Raw genomic sequence first — 15,435 nt, 5'->3', positions numbered from 1 at the left:
ATAATAAAAGTTCTATAAGAGTTATTTTTTGAAAGTGAAATTTACACTCTCTATTTTATAATTTACGCTCCCTCTTTCTATTTTAAGTAACTTAAAAATTTATTTTTAATAACTTAAAAGAACTACAAGTAAAAATATAAAAAAAAAATAGAGCGTGGATTTCACTTTCTTTGATCTTCCACTGGAAAGAGACCCCAAAGTCCCAAACCATACAAGTGAGGGTATATGATTGGGCCACATATACGTCTGGCTCAAATGAGACCCAAACCCAAATTTGGTTTGAGCCTTTAGTATCTTATCTCCCTCTGTTTCTCTGTGGCTCCTCCTTGTTGAATTCTCAGGGGTCCTCTGCTCCTCTCTCTTGCAGCGGAGTCCTTTAAACATGAACACCTTAACTTCAACATCCCTCTGCAATTATCAAGTTTCAAGATTTCCTTCTAACATTTCAAACCAGAGAAACATATCACCCTTTAATACTTCATTTCCTACCAAAATCTGCTTCAAAGTTTATGCCAATGCCAATGCCAATGAGTTAGAAGCTGAACAGAAACAAGAGCTAGAAGCTCAACCAAAGGAAGCAACCAAGCCTTCTACTATATCAGCTACTGCACCACTTGATAAGGACCTCAAAAAGGTTGGTTTTCTTTTCAACTTTACTGCGTATACCCAGACTTGGGTCTGTATTGTAAATGGTTTGAAGGTTTTGAAATTGGGTTGTACCGTTGTAGAAACAGACTTGTTATGTTAACTGGGTTTTCTTGGATAAAAGAAATGGTATTATTGTACCATTGAGATGAATGTAATTTAATCAAGCATTGTAATCCTGGAATCTAGTTTTACAAATAGGCCTCTGCTATTTTTAGATTCAGTTTTTACATATCTTCATATGTAGCAGTATTACAATAGACCGTTATGGGAGAGAAAGTTATGATGTCCTCAATTCCTCTCAAGATCAATGCTTTCATTTGCACACAGGTTGTTCAGAAGACTGCTGCAACATTTGCACCAAGGGCTTCAACAGCAAGCAAAAACCCGGCAGTGCCTGGTTCCGTCTTGTACACCGTTTTCGAGGTTCAAGCTTATGCCTGCATGCTCTTAGGTGGAGTTCTGTCTTACAATCTCATATTCCCATCAAATGAACCAGACCTTTGGAGATTAATGGGAATGTGGTCCATTTGGATGTTTAGTAAGTAATCCCCTACTAGGTTTTATTTGCACACTTTGTATACTAAATCATATTACTTTAGCTAGAGTGCAAATGATCAAACATTTTAACGAAGAATGTAACTATCGTTTGCAGCAATTCCTTCACTGCGTGCCCGAGACTGCTCGAAAAATGAGAAGGAAGCTCTGAACTATCTTTTTCTCCTTGTTCCATTACTCAACGTGACAATCCCATTTTTCGTCAAGTCGTTTGCAGTTGTTTGGTCTGCTGATACCGTAGCCTTCTTTGCCATGTATGCGTGGAAGGTATGCAATCAGATCTATAAATAAGCCATTTCCTTCAATAACGTGTTACTCTCGTTTCTGCTAACATCAGGTCTATTTTTCTACAGTTGGGGTGGCTACAAAGAGAAGACTAGGAATCCAAATTACTTGCTTTCTTCAGAGAACATAGGCATATAGCCTTGTATAAATTTTCTGAATGATGATGGCCCCTAGTACAAGGAAGATTGTACATTTTGAGGACATACTGGCGCTTTCCTCAGTTGCAGGGCGAGATAGCAGAATTTTTTGGGATATTAACAAATGAAGATATAGTGAACAAAGTAGTGCAATGATCTGTTTGTATATACAATGTCATGAATACTATTTTCCATACATGTTCTTTGCTCTTGTTCTGGATTCTAGAAAACAATCAGAAATAGGAAAGTTCAAAGCAAACAAGCTTGTCACTTTGCAGATATACTAGTACAGAACATAACTAATACGTATATCTTACACTACAGCGTGTTGAGAAATGGATAAATATCAGAGCCGGTAATAGGGGTTAGATGGGTAAGCAAACTTGCCCCTTCAATTCCTTATGAGGAAGTAGTTTTGTTTGGGTTTGTGTATAGGTAGAATGCTAAGACGCTAAAAGCAAAAAAAACTAGCTTTTATAATATAACATTCAAAAACTCTACAAGAAAACCCCTGGGATTGACTCATGATTCTATGCATACTCATCATCATCACTATCATAGTCTGAACCTGACTCATCACTCCTTGGTTCTGTGAGAGTATTCATGTCGAATGATGGCGATGATTCCATCTCGTCCATTTCAATAGTGTCGTAGTCCATCCGTTGCTCAAACTTCTCATCAGAGCAATTGAGAAGCCATCCAAGAGAGCATTTCAACCCTCTCTTTGTTACCATCTTATGCCTTGGTTTTATGGTGGATTCCAGACCATAAGTGAAGAATGCTGGGAAAGCAACCAAGTCATCCAAAGGCCTTTGCATCACTTTCTGAAAGAAATCAAAGCTAAGTTTCATGATGTCAAGATTCAAAGCAAGCAACTGGGGGCACCCAGTGACCATCTTCCTCATTTGTTCCAAAGAGAACCCACAATTATTAAGGAAATCGATATGCTTCATCATGGGTTTATCACTCAGGCTAACAACCTGTGGCATCTTCTCAACAACTCTACCGAAGTCCTCCGGACCCAAATCAATTACTGACTTGAGTGAACTCTGTTGACTCAAAAGCTTAGGCTTTAGGTCAATTCCTATTATCTCAGGATATTGTGCAACAACAGAAGCAAGTGATTCTTTTCGAACATGAAACTCCAAAAGGGATTCAATATTTGGTTTCACACTCTCCTCCAATCCAAAACCGAGAATGTGCGGCCGCTTCTCTATCAATCTAGCCACCCCTAATCTTGGAATACCCAAGTTTTCAAGATACTCAACAAAAGGCTTGATCACCCTACCTACACGCATTCCCAAAATCTCAGGATATCTAGTTAAAACACCTCCAATCTCTCTTCTTGCAACCCCAATGCCAACTAAATAAGCCACCGACGTGCTCATGGTTCCCTCAAGCTTGAATCCCATCAATTCTGGATATCTTTCAAGTACACGAGGAATATCATCAGGCTTGATATCCATTCCTTGAAGATACTGGACCACTGGTGCAAGGTCAACAACCACACTAGCATGTAAGACTTGCGGATATCTTTTCAAGAACTCGGTGAAAGTGGATTTCCTAACACCCAATTTGCCAAGATAATCAAGCACAGGAATCATGTTCTTCTTCACACTGCAGCCTAGAACAAGTGGATAGTTGTTGATGTCTTCAACTGTAAGCCCCAGGTTGTGAAGAAAATCCACACGCTCCCTCATAACTTCAACTGTAACAGGAAGCTCCAAACCATCAAGCTCATCAGGAATAATACCAATTCCTCGTAAGAAATCATAAACCCGGGCACGATTTGCCACCTTGTCATTCTTCATATCTAAAAGACTAGGACGACTATACAATGATGAAGGGCCTCGTTGTCTCTGACCCAAACGACTGGACTTTGTCTTTGACACAGATGAATCCGCATATCTGGTTGCTTGTGTTCTACCAGTATCAGAATGCTGAGACCTTGTAGTCAACCCAACCAACTTCTCACGAGTACGAGGGATTCGAGGCGATATAGAAGTTAATTGCAGCTTCCATGCAAGTGCTGGTAACTCCGGATGCACAAGCAAAAAGCTGGGTTTTGTAACACCAGCATAGCTTATGATCCTCATATTCCCAGTGTTTAGATTTATCAATGAATCTGTCAAAAAGAAAAAGAAGACATATAAAACGAAGCTGACAACACAACACAAATATCTACTTCATTCAAAACAAATCATACTGGCAAAAGAAAATAATGGCAATGATTTAACATAGGCAAGAAAATGACTCAAATTTCATCTCTAAAGATCGAATAATGAATCTAGGAATATAAATTATGAAACCACATTCTGACACCAACTCTAAAGATCATTTCCAACTTCTCTTTATACTTTCACAACAACCAGATGAGGCCCAAATTACATAGTGCTTGTTCCATCTCTATTATCTTGGATAACATTGAAAAACTGGGTTTTTTTATATTGAAATTTGGTAAGCCGTTCATCCTTGAATAACAGAGACAACCCAGAAGAGGGAAAATCATAGGGATTTGGTTAACTATGAAAAAGAATGAATCACTCTTTCATCTCCAGTCCAATAAATCAAAATACCAACTTTGAAAAAAAAAGAAAAAGAAAAAAAAAATGCCTCCTTTTGTTTTCTGCTACCAAATAAACATAAAAGCCTCACAACCCAGAAGATTTCACCAACTCTTACGCTTCAAAAGCCATAACCTTATCATTTTCCAGTTTCCTTTATCTACATTTTTGGTCACTGTACTGTTCTGAACTTGTAGAAACTTACACACAATGAAGGAGAAGAAGAAGAAGAAGCAGCAGCTTACCTAATCCGGCGAGTTGACTCAGACCCAAGTTTTGGGGTTAACGGCTCATCCAGACCCGACCCTTATATGAACTGGGCAGCTCACTAATGGAGGAAACTGGCACGGTCGTTGTGCCTCTTATCCCACATCCCATAGGCCAAACGGGTACGAGTTCGGGTTACGGGTCAAAACAGATGTGGGCCGTTGCTTTGATCCAACGGCTCATATTCCTTCACGTCTGTGTATTAATACCCGGAATATGGAAGGTGGTAGAATCAGTGAGAAACAATGGCTGGGACTGGGAGTATCTTCCTCTTCTTCTTCTTGAGCTTGCTGTCCTTCTCTGCAATATCTGAAGCTTCCAAATGCTCAGCTCAAGGTGGGTTTAGGAGTTGTGGGTAATACCCAGAATCAAGTAACATGGATTGTATAATTTGTGCTTCAAAATTTGCAGGCTTGGATTAGTGACTAGTATGACTGGAACCCTAATGGTTTTTTCTACTTGGTTGTTTATTTTGTTCATGGATTTATGGTTTTAATGCGCATTTGGTACACGATTGATGAAATTTCCGGTGGTGTTTGGTTTTGCTTCATTTCTGTATTGAAAATTTTAGTTTTGGTTATCTGCTGGGATTCTGAAACTAAGTTTAGTGTTGTTGTCAATTTTTGATGCAGAGTTTCCTGTGGTAAGGAATATCAGTGAGCTTCCGCAGAATAACTATGGAAGGGGAGGTTTGGCACACACTACTGTTGCAGGCTCACTCTTGCTCGGCTTGAAAGAGGTACAGAGTTGATGTGAAAGTTTTTAGTATTCTTGTGCTTTTGGGAATTGGAAGGCCATGTCATGTAGATAATAGACCGATGATCTTTGAAGAATTATATTGAAGTTTATCGGAAGGAAATGCTCATGTTGGTGATGTTTTAATGTGACTGTCTGTAGACATTATACATTTTCTTTGTGATGAACAAGTTTAACTTGGAGATATCCTTTTTGGGGGCAATATGTAATGAAATTACTGGCTTTACAGGTTGAGGTTTGGCTACAAACATTTTCTCCAGGGTCAGGCACACCGATACACAGGCATTCTTGTGAAGAAGTGTTTGTTGTCCTAAGGGGTAGTGGAACTATGTACCTAGCACCAAGCTCACATGAGAAGTACCCTGGAAAGCCAGAAGAGTTCTTCATCTTTGCAAATAGCACATTTCACATCCCTGTTAACGATGTTCACCAGGTAATTAGTGTGTTCATGCCAATGAAATCCATGACGTTGATTCAGTTGATGTACCTTTTTTCTCATTTATAAACTATTACGGGGTTGGCAGTTAACCAGGCAAGTGTGTCCATAGTTGAGTTTTGAGTTTAGGTTGTGGATTTTGAATTGGATCAAGGAGTTGCTAATTGTATTATTAGCAGATACATTATTCTCTAATGGATTTTTGAAAATACTTTTATGTGGTTTTGCGTATTTATCCTTCCTATCGCTTTCCAGGTGCGAAATACAAATGAGCATGAGGATTTGCAGGTGCTTGTTGTCATATCTCGTCCGCCCATTAAAGTGTATGATCTGTCTCCCTCCGTGTTTAATATTGATCTGTTAGATTGCTTCATGTTCCTTGAATAACCATGAGTTATATGATACTTCTTTACTCTCCTTTTGTTCTATTTTAATCTTTTTCTACTTGAATCCTTGATTTCAGGTTCATATATGAAAACTGGTCAATGCCTCACACTGCAGCGAAACTAAAGTTTCCCTACGATTGGGACGAAGAATGCCTTGAACTGGAACCACCTCCAAAGGATGAGCTGTGAATCTGAGACCCTGTATACAACTGGTGTAAAGCAACTAGTATCAAAAATCTTTGAGAGGAATGAGTACAAAATATTTTTCAGACTTTCAAGTTTTGGTAGATTGTTAGTGACAAATGCAACTAGTTTCTGAATGATCTGATGATCTCAACTGTTAACAATTTATAACATCATGTTACTGCATTTAAAATTGAATTAGATGCAATGATCAAAACTCAAAAGTATCTCGTGATTCCAATTGTAGCAAATTATTCGGACAGGGTTGTTCAATGTACATCGTCAAGTCTATTCTACAACCTATACATTTTCAGGTGGGCTCTAGGTCAAGGAGACATGTTTTGTATTCTAAAACACAGATTAAACAATTGGGAACTTTCTATTGATAAAGACTTAAGACTGATGTTAGTAGTGATGGGCAGCTGTATGCTCCCAATATCCATCCACACGCCCGGGGATACCTTACAAAAATTTATCCGTTCGCTGATTTTCTTCTGATAACTTAAAGGCGCAACACAAAAGAGAAAGAAAAAGATGGTACAAGAAAGTTCTTTCAAATAAAAGTTAAATCATCATTTCTTTTTAGTCAAACTTCTCCTTGCGGCCTCCTTTTCTGCAACAAGAACATAAAACTCTGCACCAAGCATTTCATGTATGGGAACCTGTTGTTTAAGAGAAATGCTCAACTCCACTGTATCCATGATCACTTCAACCGTAATATTGAAGCCTAAAGTAGACAATACGCGAATAGCATTTGCAGTCCTGCAGATGTTCTCTCTCGTCTCCTGGGGAGTGTAGCTTCTTTCTTGCTCTTCAGGGCTTAGAATTTTTTTATCAGCTTTGGCGCTCTGTTGTTCAGAATTGCTCACTTGATCCACTACCATATCGTCTGTAACTTCAACATGCTCACCAACCCAAATGAATCCATTGCAGCCAAGAATAAGGTCAATTCCGTACTTTTCCAAATTATGGAAGTGTTGTTTGCGTCTTTTCACTAGATAAGGAGGGACTGTGAGCATTTGGCCCCTTCCAAGCTGCATTAAGGTTTATAATATTTGATTATAATCACTATTGAAAGGTTATTCAGAGAAATATTAATAGGAGTCCAAAAATTACTAGAAAGACATACCTTCCCATACTTCTGACTTCTTGCTTGGAGATGTAAACCATCATGTTGAAAACCACGAACTTCAGCCTGGAAAAGACAAATTATTAGAGAGATGGAACAGATTATCAGTTCATCATTTTCTTAACTGACCTATGTTACAGGACTTACACAAATGACATCGTTCTCTTCAAAAATAGTGCGCATGTTCAGCTCATCCAGAGCAGTTCGACGCCTCTAGCAAACAAAGGAATGAAACTTAAATGAGGTCATTGCATGATAAAAGAGGAGCTCACAATATGTTGAACATTCACAGATGAGCAAAAAATGAAGTCTTGTAGCTACCCTTTTGTATTACTACTATAAATGCATTTTTTGACAGTTAGCAGCTTTCTCATTAACAAATAAAACAATACTACGTCCAATAAATAAAATTTACAGTTATAATCTTATAACTATCGAGCAAAAGGCAGTAACTAGAGGAACCTACCTTCAAGTATAGTCCATCAATTTAGAATAATGAATGAACCAAACAGAACTCACTGTATTTCCATTTTAGAGGGGTGATGATAGGAATTATGCCAGTTTTAATGGATTAAATAAATTCCAATTAAGTTCCTCAAATGAAGTCACATTTGTGTTAGGAAACACACTGGTACACAAAAGTTAAGATTTAGAACAGCTGGGGCATCTTACAGATTTACAAACACACTAATGCACAGACAGTTAATTACAAAAGAATTCCATGGTTCGCAACATATGTTGAATGCTGGCAATCTTGGCTTCAATAATCATTATGTGGGTGACCAATCAATAATAATTGATTGGGCCACTTGTACTAAACAACAAACTAATTAGCTTGTCCTAGCCTTTTGCACCACTAGTCAACTATTTAGCAACACTGAGACTTGAATCTTTGATAAAAGTTGTTCACAGCTACTGATGAACATTACAGATATGACATCTCCCAGATTTAAACACAGACGGAGTCACAGCTGAGTGTATGAAACAGACTTGCATGCGTTAGTTAACATTGCCATCAGTAACAGTTGGTTGGAATCAATATATTAAAAAAAACAAACATCTAGCATTCTATTGCAACTTTGTGCACCATTCTGAGTCCACTACATAGCAACACTAAGAATCATATTCGGTAAAAGAACTTCATCGCTACTGAAACATGATACAATTCAGTTAACAGTTTTACCTGGATGCCATCGGGTAAGTTCATTGAAGAAAGCATCAACACTGCATCATGGCTATAGTTTATCTCCACTCTCCAACGTTTCGGAGCAACCTGAACAAGAATTCATGATCAATAAACAAACAAAAGCATCAAAATGTCAGCTAACTAACTCAAAGAAATCGAACATTCTTATGCTTTTACCTCGATAACACGCCCTACTATGATATCTCCAACCTCTGGTTTGTACCTACCATCATTTTTTCCACAATTCAATTATCACAAAGACCAAAACACAATGAAATAAATCAAAACAAAAACTTATGCACACTGAATCAGTAACTACCTAGCTCTTAACGAACGCACATAGACCAGCTTATTAACCCTCTCGACGACGCCGCAAACCGTCGCAACAACTTCACCGTTAACTTCAGAGGTCCCATGTCCCCTGAATTCACACCCAAAAAAAAACAAAAAAAGTTACCCAGAAGCATTCTTGAACAAAGATGACAACTTCATAAAAACCCAAAGCCGAAATTTCACGAATTTAAACATTTCAGAGGGAGATTCGAGGTGGGTACTTGAGAAGTCCGTCTTCGTGGTTAACGGGGATGGAATCGGCGACGATAACAGAAGCATTGGAATTGGGTTTTGACGACAGAGACTCGAGCTTTTCCAGAGCTCTCTGAAGGCGAACCTTCTGGGTTTGGTTCAAGGAGAGCTGCAACCCTCTCATTTTTCACTCACTGTTTCAAAAACCCTAACTAAACCTTCGCCTGAGATTTTAGACTCTCTTAGGACAAAAAGAGACTTCAGACTCTCTAAAGGACCAAAAGAGACTTTTTTTTTTTTTTTTTTGGGTAATTTGGGAGGCACCGATCGGGTCCGATTAGAAACACGAGCCCACGTTAAAACGGACACAACACTAACTGGGCCTTGTAGACTCAATATTGCTCACCACTTGGAGTGAAATCTACAATTTACATTCTCTATTTTACAATCTACACATTTCTTATTTTTTTTTAATAAATAAATTTTTTCTTTCATACGTTGAATTTTGTCTTTTTATAAAAATTTCAACCAAAAAATAAAGAAATAGTGTAGATCGTAAATTAAAGAGTGTGAATTTTATTTATTTATTTATTTATTATTATTATCTATATTATTATTGTTGGATCGCCCGGATGACAGTGTGGCGGGGCGGATCGAAGCCACGCTGGTTGGAGCCGTGGGTCGGCCAAAACTTGGCCGAACTGTGATGTACGATGGGTGAGGGGAGGAGATGGTGGACTGGACTGTGCCCAATGTTCTAAAAAACGGCCTAGGCGCTAGGCGGCAAGGAACCGCTCCGATTTTGGCCTAGGCGTTTCCCTTAGGTGCTGGGCTACTAGGCGGGCTAGGCGGTGGTGCTAGGCGGTGCTAGGCGGGGACTAGGCGGTCATAAACCCTAATTTATTCTATATTTTGACTATTTTTATATTTATAATTAATTTTTAGACTTTAAATATTGTCATTTATATTATTATATGTCATTAAAATAATTTAAAAATTAAAAAAAAAAAAAAACCGCCTAATCCCCGCCTAGGCGGGAGCCTAGGCCCCTAGGCGCTAGTCCCTGGGTCACCGCCCGACTAGCGCCTAGCGTTTTTTTGGCCCATAGGGCCAATTCAAAAAAAAAGAAAAAAAAGACAAGAGATTTTGTTAGCCAAAACTCAAAATTTTAATAGATTTAACCCTTAAATATTAAAAAACTTTAACAAGAATAAATGTGACAATTATAAAATAAATTTCTATTATGAAAATTTAAAAAAAAAAATGATCTCACAACCTTCTCTTTTTTCTCTCCGCAATAACTGTTTTATTTCATTTATTTTTTTATTAAAAAAAATTATTACACATGCATGTATGAAGAAGACTAGTTACTATTATACCAGCTATCGGTAGACAACAACAAGAGTGCAACTTAGAAAATGCTTCACTATAAACATGAGATTTTTGCAAGTAGAAACCTGTATGGAGTTGTTGAAAAACCAAGTATCTTCAAAAACAAAAAATAAGTCATTTTAGTCCGACCTCTCGGACATATATATACCTCAAGAAAAAGGGTACGTTTGGGTCATTTTTTCAGTTCGGTTTCAATTTTCAACTGTTAGATTATCAAAATTAAAACCAACCAATTTAGTTTGTTTCAGTTATGTAGGTTTGATAAGTTTTTCCTTGATATGTATCTATGAGCTTTGATCTGGCGCAATCCTTTATACTAAACAGACTTTTCCATATTAACAAACACAAAAGCAGAACTCACAAGCAGAAAAAAGATGGGGTGGTTCTAGTTGGACCTCCAAATTTGATATTTGGACCTGTAAGTTTTTTCAATTATTAAATGAGTTTGTCAAGTCATATGAAAAGACAAATAAGGACAAAGTAAGAAAAATGCAAAAAAAAAAAAATACTCTTTTTTATTAAAAATATAAAAAAATATAAAAAAATTATTGTTCAATCACATGGTGTCCTCAAAGGTTTCCTAGGCTCAGAGACTAATCCGTGCTCGGGGGATCTTGTCAGAACGCTTCCTCCCCCCAGGCCACCAAGAATATATTGGAATTTAACTCCAATAAGCGTCGGCGGGATTCGAACCCGGATATAGGGGTTCCACACCTAGAGGCTCTTACCAACTCGACCACATGTGGTGGTTAAAAAAAATTACTCTTATTACCTCTCCAAATATAATATTCAATTAAATTGTTTTTTTCTTTTTCCGGAATTTTCTTGTATTGCCATATAGTTTTATAATTTACCTAAAACAATTAAGTAAAAATAATCATTTATATACATGGCCCATCATTTAATACAAAAGTAAATTTAAAACAATCTGATTTTGAATTTTCTTAAATTAAATTAATTGAATATTATGATATAGTTATTACTCAATCTTCCAAGCGAAATCCTTCTTTTACCAAATTCAAAGGGATTCTAGCAACATATTAAGATCAAGAACCAACCCACTAATTAATTTTGGTGGAGGAGAGACATAATCAGAAGAGAGAAATATCATGTGATTTTGATTCATTTTTCTTCTTGTGGTTGAAGATAGAGATAAAAAATAGAGTAACAGATTATTGTATCTCATGTTCAAGGGCGTTTTGGTAAAAATAAGGAGGTCTATTTAGCTTTTCAAGTATTCTGAAAAGTAAATTTGAGCTATACTTATAAGAGGTCCAAATAGCAAATTTGGAGGTCCAACTAGAACCACCCATTCTGGTTTGTGATGAATATATTATTTCACCCCGTGGCATTACAACTCAAAAAAAAAAAAAAAAAGTAATTCTCAACTGGACGAAGAAAATTTGACTCTTTTCACTTCGATTAGGAAAAAATCGTTTTTATGAAACTGATTTGATTATGTAAAAGATACCGTGACTACTAAAAATCCGCATTGCGCACCTATCAAGAAGGCAACAAAATACGGAAGGTAGGTAATTAACAAAGTGGCTAAAATTGATACACAAACATTTAAACAATCACTATTTTCTTTCAAAAAAAAAAAAAATTACTATACGAATCAACAGTTTTGGATGATTTTCAGTGCATGATTCTGCAACATAGGTTTTACCTTATTACAAAAGCCTCCGAAGAATCTTCTCTTCCTCACAATGTCACCAACTTTGTTTCCCTTCTCGATCGTTTCGTATAAAGTCATTAATCTCTAACCTCTCCCCCCTAAATCTTCTCACAATGGCTACCACTCTCCCTCCTCCTCTTCAACCTTGACTGGCTCCACCGTTTTGTAAATAACAACTAAAAGGACAGGATGGCCTCCTCCCCGACAACCCGCCACCGTCTGGGCCTCCTGTCTTCCCCCTTTCTCGTCTTCTTCGTCCTCTTCCACTACCACCTCCCAGCCGCGAAAGGTATACGCTTGGCCGGCATCATCCGGAAGCCCTCTCCGGATGTTGCCAACATATTCCGAGAGGCCCCGGCCTTTCGGAATGGCGACTCCTGCAGCGGCGAGGAGAGGATCCACATTGCCATGACGTTGGACTCTAACTACTTGCGGGGCACGATGGCCGCCGTGCTTTCCATCCTCCAGCACTCCACATGCCCGGAGATGGTCGAGTTCCACTTCCTGTGGGCCCGGTTCGAGCCCGACGTACTCTCCAACATCAATGCCACCTTCCCCTATCTCAAATTCAACGTTTACCGATTCGATTCCAGCAAGGTACGTGGCAAGATATCGAAGTCCGTACGCCAAGCCCTAGACCAGCCCTTGAACTACGCGAGAATATACCTTGCTGACATCATCCCATCGGACGTGAAGAGGGTTTTGTACCTGGACTCGGACCTCGTGGTGGTCGATGACGTGGCGAAGCTATGGAAGGTTGACTTGCAAGGCAAGGTATTGGCTGCACCGGAGTACTGTCACGCGAATTTCACACAATACTTTACCGACGTGTTTTGGTCCGACCGGGAACTTTCGAAAACGTTTGGGGGCCGAAATCCTTGCTATTTCAATACAGGGGTGATGGTGGTGGATGTGGACAGGTGGAGACAAGGTGGCTACACTAAGAAAATGGAGGAGTGGATGACGGTGCAGAAGCAGAAGAGGATTTACCACTTGGGGTCTCTGCCACCTTTTTTGTTGGTTTTGGCGGGAGATATTAGGGCTGTGGATCACAGGTGGAACCAACACGGGCTTGGCGGCGACAATCTTGAAGGAAAATGTAGGAGTTTGCATCCTGGTCCTATTAGCTTGCTTCATTGGAGTGGGAAGGGAAAACCCTGGTTGAGGTTAGATTCAAGAAAGCCTTGCACCGTGGATCATCTCTGGGCTCCGTACGATCTCTACCGTTCGTCTGCGCATTATTTCGAAGAATGATGAGACCAAGAAAGAGCCAAACAAAAAGGATACTGACGAGTGGAGCTAATTTGATCAGTTGGATCAAAATGAGGCAATGGGGATAAGGGAGTTTGAAATAGTTTAATTGAAAAGAGGAAGAAGGTGAAAATGGTTAATGGGTATGTGCCTTTACCTTTTTATTAATTTCTTTAGCTTTTCTTCTTTAATTGGATCGATTAAATTGTAGAGGGGAGAAAACAAAAAAATGGGTGGGAAATAATATTTTGGTTTGGCTTGAAGATGGTTAACTAGATGCAGGGTTTAATTCTTTGTTCCACAAGCTAGGGTGCTAATTAAGAAGAAAGGACTAATTTGTACTGTTGTTAATGGTTATGGGCATATATACTTTAGAGGAGTCTTTTAGTGGCATAGTTTACACAAGGAGGAAGAGACTAATATTATTTGAGTGTTCTTTTTCTTTCTTCTCTTTTTGATATATATTATGTACTCCTTAATTTGTATATAGAATAGATTTGATTGCCAGAAGTAATCCTCTCAATTACCTCAGTTTGTCTATACGTTTTTATTAGTTCCACCATATAGCGGAACTACAGAAGATCTAGAAGAGAGGTCAGGGTGAGATTACTGGAATAGACTTATATGATAATTTTGACTTGGGGTACAAGTTAGGGTTTACCTGTTAAAACTGAGGAAAAAGAATCAGGAAAGTAATTCATGCTGCTTGTGGGGGCTAAACAATTACCAATACCAAACACACCGCGTATGTACACGAAATTAACATCTTCACAAAGAAGAAATATCCCATACAACCTGTACGTTAGCTTCCACACCTACGTTTGATTCGATCAAGACTCCTTGATCAAGTTTTGAGGGGAAAATAGAAGAATAAAATGTCATATATACTATAGACAAAGGCCCCGTTTGGTTGTCTAGAATGATAGAACGGATCTTTATCCTTTCTTGCTTCCGAATGGAAAGAGCATTTACATTCCCATTTAACAATTTTAGTGTTTGGATGAAACTGGAATTGATGTCATGAAGGGAAAAATTGGGACAGTCTTCCAATTATGCTCTTTGTATTGCTCAACTCTTTTATGAATGACTGAAGCTTTTGCAGTATCATTTTCTTTGATCTATGTAGCCATCAGTTATGTTTTGTGTGATTTTTATTGATCTTAACGACGAAAAAAAAAGATTCTTAACAACGAAAAAATATGACAAAAGTCAATTTGAACAATTCGATGATTTAAACCCAAGTGTTGGAGATAGATAAATGGGAACAAATTAAGTGAATGAAACGCAGGCTGACAAATCGGTGATTTAAAGTTTAAATCAACTTTCTACACTTTTCAATTGCACTCTTAACCCTTAAACAAAGGCAGTACGTGTTCTACTAAAGCAATTCAGCAGAAAATGCCAATCCCTTCCACTTACTACCAAGGCAACCAGGAATTTTATGATCTATATATTGCAGCTAAGGTTTTATGTTCTATCATCAAAAGCATCAGAATTTATAATTTCAGCCAGTTCATTAATATTCCTAAGCTGCAATACCTCTATGCATATATTGCTCAAAAACAATGTAAAAAGTACGAGCAAATTACAAATGCCGCTAAACGTACATCACCAAATTGCTTCATGCATAATCCAAATTAATGACCCAAAAATTAAAGGAGAGGGCAAATATATGTTTACTTGGCACAAAGTACAACTGATGATTTGCCCACAATCATTAATCATAAGATATAAGAAACCTTGTGCAAATAGAAGGAATTTCTACGATTTTGTGCTTGTATATATAAGATCGAGGGCCTAGCTACTTAGCTAGGCTTCATACACTGCCCTCCTTGGCCGTTGGTTGCAAGGTTAATTGACCAATTAGTTTTAAAATTCCAAACCTCCCAACAGCTGACTGCCACGTCCCTGCGGCTGTCCCTCCCACTAGCGCTACACAACAAAAGTGGCGTCTCCTGCACGCATGAAGCAATCCAGTGCTACGCGACAAAAAAAGGGCTACTCACGATCTTCTGCAACATTCAGCCTCTGTACCCCTTCGGCTTACATCACCCACG

General features: G+C 38.3%; 5 protein-coding genes across 5 annotated transcripts; 3 read left to right on the top strand and 2 right to left on the bottom strand.

The window, feature by feature from the left end:
* The first annotated feature begins 267 nt into the window (after positions 1 to 267).
* Positions 268 to 1,843, top strand: LOC112170060 (protein RESISTANCE TO PHYTOPHTHORA 1, chloroplastic). Its single transcript, XM_024307205.2, has 4 exons — positions 268 to 634; positions 976 to 1,186; positions 1,301 to 1,470; positions 1,557 to 1,843. Exons 1-4 carry the CDS (start codon positions 383 to 385, stop codon positions 1,581 to 1,583), a joined length of 660 nt encoding a protein of 219 aa, XP_024162973.1. The 5' UTR covers positions 268 to 382; the 3' UTR covers positions 1,584 to 1,843.
* A 229-nt stretch (positions 1,844 to 2,072) lies between these two features.
* On the bottom strand, positions 2,073 to 4,548 carry LOC112170058 (transcription termination factor MTERF4, chloroplastic). Its single transcript, XM_024307203.2, has 2 exons — positions 4,435 to 4,548; positions 2,073 to 3,750 (listed from the first exon to the last, which is right to left on the bottom strand). Exon 2 carries the CDS (start codon positions 3,719 to 3,721, stop codon positions 2,156 to 2,158), a length of 1,566 nt encoding a protein of 521 aa, XP_024162971.1. The 5' UTR covers positions 3,722 to 3,750; positions 4,435 to 4,548; the 3' UTR covers positions 2,073 to 2,155.
* Positions 4,549 to 4,634: 86 nt separating this feature from the next.
* On the top strand, positions 4,635 to 6,458 carry LOC112170061 (auxin-binding protein T85). The gene is made up of 5 exons (XM_024307206.2): positions 4,635 to 4,792; positions 5,089 to 5,195; positions 5,442 to 5,645; positions 5,904 to 5,971; positions 6,112 to 6,458. Exons 1-5 carry the CDS (start codon positions 4,702 to 4,704, stop codon positions 6,221 to 6,223), a joined length of 582 nt encoding a protein of 193 aa, XP_024162974.1. The 5' UTR covers positions 4,635 to 4,701; the 3' UTR covers positions 6,224 to 6,458.
* A 119-nt stretch (positions 6,459 to 6,577) lies between these two features.
* On the bottom strand, positions 6,578 to 9,328 carry LOC112170059 (exosome complex component RRP4 homolog). Its single transcript, XM_024307204.1, has 7 exons — positions 9,087 to 9,328; positions 8,852 to 8,953; positions 8,710 to 8,755; positions 8,530 to 8,619; positions 7,494 to 7,559; positions 7,347 to 7,412; positions 6,578 to 7,251 (listed from the first exon to the last, which is right to left on the bottom strand). The coding sequence occupies exons 1-7, from the start codon at positions 9,239 to 9,241 to the stop codon at positions 6,790 to 6,792; spliced, it is 987 nt and encodes a 328-aa protein (XP_024162972.1). The 5' UTR covers positions 9,242 to 9,328; the 3' UTR covers positions 6,578 to 6,789.
* A 2,897-nt stretch (positions 9,329 to 12,225) lies between these two features.
* Positions 12,226 to 13,803, top strand: LOC112171594 (probable galacturonosyltransferase-like 4). The gene has a single exon (XM_024308755.2). It carries the CDS (start codon positions 12,317 to 12,319, stop codon positions 13,379 to 13,381), a length of 1,065 nt encoding a protein of 354 aa, XP_024164523.1. The 5' UTR covers positions 12,226 to 12,316; the 3' UTR covers positions 13,382 to 13,803.
* The last annotated feature ends 1,632 nt before the right edge of the window (positions 13,804 to 15,435 follow it).

The sequence above is a fragment of the Rosa chinensis genome, chromosome 6, assembly GCF_002994745.2.
Source record: "Rosa chinensis cultivar Old Blush chromosome 6, RchiOBHm-V2, whole genome shotgun sequence".
NCBI classification, from domain to species: domain Eukaryota; kingdom Viridiplantae; phylum Streptophyta; class Magnoliopsida; order Rosales; family Rosaceae; genus Rosa; species Rosa chinensis.
Note: the sequence above shows the minus strand (reverse complement) of the source record. Positions and strands in the feature narration are given on the sequence as shown.

What these genes read in the sequence shown, in the direction of transcription:
- LOC112170060 (XM_024307205.2), top strand. Translation starts at nt 383, where the DNA reads ATGAACACCTTAACTTCAACATCCCTCTGCAATTATCAAGTTTCAAGA. An exon ending in TTGATAAGGACCTCAAAAAG is followed by an intron (nt 635 to 975) that starts GTTGGTTTTCTT and finishes ATTTGCACACAG; the next exon opens with GTTGTTCAGAAGACTGCTGC. An exon ending in TTGCCATGTATGCGTGGAAG is followed by an intron (nt 1,471 to 1,556) that starts GTATGCAATCAG and finishes ATTTTTCTACAG; the next exon opens with TTGGGGTGGCTACAAAGAGA.
- LOC112170058 (XM_024307203.2), bottom strand. Translation starts at nt 3,721, where the DNA reads ATGAGGATCATAAGCTATGCTGGTGTTACAAAACCCAGCTTTTTGCTT.
- LOC112170061 (XM_024307206.2), top strand. Translation starts at nt 4,702, where the DNA reads ATGGCTGGGACTGGGAGTATCTTCCTCTTCTTCTTCTTGAGCTTGCTG. An exon ending in TTCCAAATGCTCAGCTCAAG is followed by an intron (nt 4,793 to 5,088) that starts GTGGGTTTAGGA and finishes TTTTTGATGCAG; the next exon opens with AGTTTCCTGTGGTAAGGAAT. An exon ending in CTGTTAACGATGTTCACCAG is followed by an intron (nt 5,646 to 5,903) that starts GTAATTAGTGTG and finishes ATCGCTTTCCAG; the next exon opens with GTGCGAAATACAAATGAGCA.
- LOC112170059 (XM_024307204.1), bottom strand. Translation starts at nt 9,241, where the DNA reads ATGAGAGGGTTGCAGCTCTCCTTGAACCAAACCCAGAAGGTTCGCCTT. An exon ending in CACGAAGACGGACTTCTCAA is followed by an intron (nt 8,954 to 9,086) that starts GTACCCACCTCG and finishes GTGTGAATTCAG; the next exon opens with GGGACATGGGACCTCTGAAG. An exon ending in TAGTAGGGCGTGTTATCGAG is followed by an intron (nt 8,620 to 8,709) that starts GTAAAAGCATAA and finishes ATTCTTGTTCAG; the next exon opens with GTTGCTCCGAAACGTTGGAG.
- LOC112171594 (XM_024308755.2), top strand. Translation starts at nt 12,317, where the DNA reads ATGGCCTCCTCCCCGACAACCCGCCACCGTCTGGGCCTCCTGTCTTCC.